This window comes from Triticum aestivum, chromosome 7D (genome assembly GCF_018294505.1).
Source record: "Triticum aestivum cultivar Chinese Spring chromosome 7D, IWGSC CS RefSeq v2.1, whole genome shotgun sequence".
In the NCBI taxonomy this organism is placed as follows: Eukaryota; Viridiplantae; Streptophyta; class Magnoliopsida; order Poales; family Poaceae; genus Triticum; species Triticum aestivum.
The window spans coordinates 308,732,230-308,736,951 of NC_057814.1; the positions used below are offsets into that span (position 1 = coordinate 308,732,230).

Below are 4,722 nucleotides of genomic sequence, written 5' to 3' on the forward strand. Positions count from 1 at the left end.
TCTTTTCGTTGCATTCACTTACAACAAGAAACAACCACCAGCGTTTGGTGCAAAACTTGCATTTTGGTGCATTCTTCTTCCTTTCCTTGGTCTTTCGTTCTGTCATATTCCAAATAACTTATCTAATTACAATGTATTAACCGCTAATGCACCTTTGTTATCAAAACTCAGGGACATGGTCTAATCAGGAGGGTAGTATTTTATCATGGTGTTGGATCCCAAGTTTTTATGGATACCTTTTTTGTTACCGGGGTCGACCCCAAAGCCATAATGTCTCAAAACGAAGAGGCTATAGAGAAACTTTGATTTTTTTTCCTTTGTCTCGAACTTCATGAAGAACTCCATTCTATCTCTCCAACAAAAAAGTTGGGCTGCGCCCTAGTTGTACACTCCCTTCGTTCGGAGAACCCTTGTTGATTCTGAACTTCGTTCTCAAAGTAAGCATCCTTTTAACGGGGCATCCCTTTTTAATGTGCCACTTAACCCTGTTTTGAAAATGAGTTTTACTCTTCTGGGCGCTCCCGTGGTTTGCGAGAAGGAAAAAGGACTAATCTTTTGTTACATTTGGCACGAGATGAAAAAGAGAGAGCTTCGTCTGTCGATGAACAACAGATTGACGGAGCTCTTGGCATTGCTTTGTTTTTCTCTCCTTTCCTATCAGCGAGTTCTGATCCTTTTGTTCGAAATTTCTTCGTTCGTACCGAACCGCTTGCAGAATCAAATCCAGTTCCACAAGATCCTATATCAGCTATACATCATCCTTGTATTTATGCCAGAGATGTCGCCAGTGCTATGGGCTTTGGGTTATGTAGATCAAAAATGATGAATCGGATTGTGGCACTCCACTCGCCGCCAATGCAGAAGAATGTCGTCGAAAAAATGGAACGCTGCTTCGCTATGCTGCATGCGTCAGATCCCATATAAGAAGCTCGCTCTTTACCTGATCATTCAAAGATTTTGTGGGTGGCGCGCCTGCTCTATTGTTGCGTAGCAATAGAAGCCTGCTCATGCTGCTTCGGTGGCGCTTTTTCACCTTCTCTTCGCTCTGGACAGGAGCGCTAATGGACACGGGGAGGGAGCAGGAGAAGCGTGTCGTTCATAATGGAAAGAAAGACACCACTACTTCGCCTCTTTGTTGGAACGCCGGCGCGAACACGGTGGTCTCTGACCAGGACGAGGAACCAGTTTGAATTTGGATCTTGACATGTCGGTTGTTTTTAACCATAGGCATCTTGCTAGGAAGTTGGTGGGCTCATCATGAATTAGGTCGGGGTGGCTGGTGGTTTCGGGATCCCATAGAAAATGCGTCTTTTATGCCTCAGTAATTCTACCCCTTCTTCATTCTTGGACCTCGCTTCCGAATATTTTGACTCTTCCATGTTGTGTCTTAGGAACCTTTTCAACACGGTCCGGATTGCTAGCTCCCGTTCATAGTTCCGCTATAGACGATACACAAGGAAGATTTTTATGGCGGTTCTTCCTTCTAATTATAGGCATATCTATGACTCCTTTTTACCAGATGAAGCAGGAGGCATCGGTCCGTAGAACCTATAAAAAAGAGATGGTTGTGGCGCGAAGTACTCTTGTGCACCTACGTCACTCGGCTCGCGCGCAACCCCGCCCCGTTATGTTATGTTATGGAAGACTTTAGATTCTTGTTGGGCTGGTTATTCAGAGCCAGCAACTGGCTGCCGGATTTCGTCCCGTCCGTAGCGCTTCAGAAGTCACTCTGGCATGGCGCTGCTGGATAATTCTGACCAATAGGAATAGGAGGAAAAAAAGATTATGATGAACATCTATTGGATTCGATCATTTCCAACATCCAATTCAAGTATCTTATTATGTAGTGGAAACGCCTCACAATCTTCAGTTTTACGCTTACGCTTAAGGGAAGAAATGTTCTTGGTGGATGCAGACCCTGGTACCCCCAAAATTTGTATGCAAGATGAGCTTACAGGACTGCCAATCAAGCGAGCCACCAGGTTTGAGAATAAGGTGGGATATGTAGTGGCTGGTGAATCACTGATCAAAAAGCGGATTTTTGATAGATTATTCATCAATATAGTGGCCGGTGAATCACTGATCAAAGAGCGAGCAGCCTCCAGGTTTAATGATTTTTTGGGATCCCTGGATGTAGCGGCTAGCGAACCGCTTCTTCTTCCACAAAGATTCAGACAAAACCGAGCTTGGATAGAACTGAAGAAGATTTGGCGAACGAAGAAAAAGGTCAACGGGTTTATTTAAAAAAATCAAAGGAGGTTATTCAGTAGCCATCGCGGGTTTCATTACTTTTCTTCCATTCAAAAAAGCTCTTCAAAAAAAGGATAGCGAATGATCGATTCACCATTGCTAGCATTAACCCTAAAAGGAGAGATATTGTGATAATAGCAGGAGATCAAACAAGAACTTGATGAAAAGATAGAAAAAAATTATGAAAAATCCGAAGCCCACCTTAATCCATTTTGTTGAGGATCTTGCATTTATTCCGGCCCTATAGTTACATAGCCAAGAAAGGCTCTGGCAATCATGCATGACTGGCGGAGCGCCTATCGCCCTAGCACGACACTCTAAAATGGATGTTGGGTTGGGCCAGCAAGAAGACTTCGACTAGGGTAACGAAGAATGGAATTGAAGAAGGCAGCATAGTCTAAGATAACAAGTAAGTGGTGGATTTGGATGGAGTCTCGCAGAAGAAGAGTACGCGCGCTAGCGTGCCCCAAGACCTCAGCCCTTTTTCTGCTTGCTAGCCAAGGTCAGTTTACTGAATCCCCCTTCCAAACACCAACCCAATCTCCATTCCTTGATGAGAAATGAGCAAGAGCATATGTTTCTCAAAAATATAGCTCCTATATAAACCTAGCCCTTACTACCCGAACTTCTTACCTTCAAAAAGGACTAACTGCCTGAACCCGCTTGCTTATCTTCTACAATCTAATTAAGTTAAGCACTGGTTATTTTTTTAAGTGACCGGAAGTTCTATCAACTACTATTCTAGCACCCAGCTGTGCCATTTGTTTATTCTATTCTTCAGGTATTCCTTTGAATAACTCATCTTTTCAGGTAAGACAATTTGAAGATCTTCTTAGTCAGCCTATCTGTATTCTGATCCTTTGGTGCGGATCCAATCGGATTTTATAAAGCCAAGGCCTGACATCCATTGTGGGGATCATGTTTTATCGGGAGACATGGCCTGGTGGTTTCTGACCGAGATTCCTAATCAATAGGGGTAAGATCTCTTCGCATGATCTAGTCCTACCTTTCGTCTACGCTATCTTTTTCTCCCTTCTCAGCTACTGTCCTTACTCCGGATAAATTGGAACACATAGATTATGTTCGTTCCTACCCTTCGCTTCAGGCCATAGTGCTTCTGAATTATTTCTATACCCCTTTGATGATGCAGCATCTGACTCTCGTGGGTAAACTCCTACTTGATTAGTTAGAACTTCTCTGTCTCAACTCGTGGACCTATCTATCTTCTTCTTTTTAAGAGATAGGGGTTTGCTATTCTCACGGATTGCAATTTATTTACCCCATTGAATAGTTTTTTCCTTGTTTTAGCCCTTCCTTCATCTGAACCTTCCAAGTACTAATCTATCTTTATGGGGAAGACCCTTCATCTGACCTCCGGGCTACCTTGTCAATTGTAAAAAGTAGTTGAGTCGTGTCTCGCAAGAGCAAAAAGAGTGAAATGAGGACGTAAGCCCCCTGGGTCTTCCTCTTCCTTCTAAACTAATTGCTTTCGCTTGAATCATCTAGTAAAAAAGTATACTGAGTGGTTGAAGGAAAGCGAAAAGGAATGGCTTTTTCATGTACCAGATCTGGTGAGCCAGACATCAAGCAAAAATGGACATACAATCAAAGAGTAAGGACGAGTTATTTGCAATGACGGGTGGATTGTGTTGGGGAACGTAGTAATTTCAAAAAAAATTCCTACGCACACGCAAGATCATGGTGATGCATAGCAATGAGAGGGGAGAGTGTTGTCCACGTACCCTCGTAGACCGACAGCGGAAGCGTTATCACAACGCGGTTGATGTAGTCGTACGTCTTCACGATCCGACCGATCAAGTACCGAACGTACGGCACCTCCAAGTTCTACACACGTTCAGCTCGATGACGTCCCTCGAACTCCGATCCAGCCGAGTGTTGAGGGAGAGTTTCGTCAGCACGACGGCGTGGTGACGATGATGATGTTCCACCGACGCAGGGCTTCGCCTAAGCTCCGCAACGGTATTATCGAGGTGTAATATGGTGGAGGGGGGCACAGCACACGGCTAAAATATCGTATATCAAGTTGTGTCTATGGGGTGCCCCCTGCCCCTGTATATAAAGGAGCAAGGGGAAGAGGGCCGGCCAAGGGGAGGTGGCGCGCCCAAGGGGGGAGTCCTACTCCCACCGGGAGTAGGACTCCTCCTTTCCTTGTGGGAGTAGGAGAAGGGAAGGGGGTAGGAGAAAGAAGGAAGGGGGCGCCCCCCTCCCTAGTCCAATTCGGACTAGCCCATGGGGAGGGGTGCGGCCACCCTTTGAGCTCTTTCCCTCCTTTCCCGGATGGCCCATTAAGGCCCAATACGAATTCCCGTAACTCTCCGGTACTCCGAAAAATACCCAAATCACTCGGAACCTTTCCGAAGTCCGAATATAGTCGTCCAATATATTGATCTTTACGTCTCGGCCATTTCGAGACTCCTCGTCATGTCCCCGATCTCATCCGGGACTCCGAAC

General features: G+C 45.2%; 1 protein-coding gene and 1 pseudogene across 1 annotated transcript; one reads left to right on the plus strand and one right to left on the minus strand.

Moving 5' to 3' along the window:
- Positions 1–503: 503 nt before the first annotated feature.
- Positions 504–764, minus strand: LOC123171081 (uncharacterized; annotated as a pseudogene).
- Positions 765–1,101: 337 nt separating this feature from the next.
- Positions 1,102–1,651, plus strand: LOC123171082 (cytochrome c biogenesis CcmF N-terminal-like mitochondrial protein 2). Its single transcript, XM_044588735.1, has 2 exons — positions 1,102–1,160; positions 1,267–1,651. The coding sequence occupies exons 1-2, from the start codon at positions 1,102–1,104 to the stop codon at positions 1,649–1,651; spliced, it is 444 nt and encodes a 147-aa protein (XP_044444670.1).
- Positions 1,652–4,722: the final 3,071 nt, after the last annotated feature.

Coding starts and splice junctions, on each gene's coding strand:
- LOC123171082 (XM_044588735.1), top strand. CDS start 1,102: ATGGAAAGAAAGACACCACTACTTCGCCTCTTTGTTGGAACGCCGGCG. Junction 1,161..1,266: donor ACGCCGGCGCGAACACGGTG/GTCTCTGACCAG, acceptor ATCATGAATTAG/GTCGGGGTGGCTGGTGGTTT.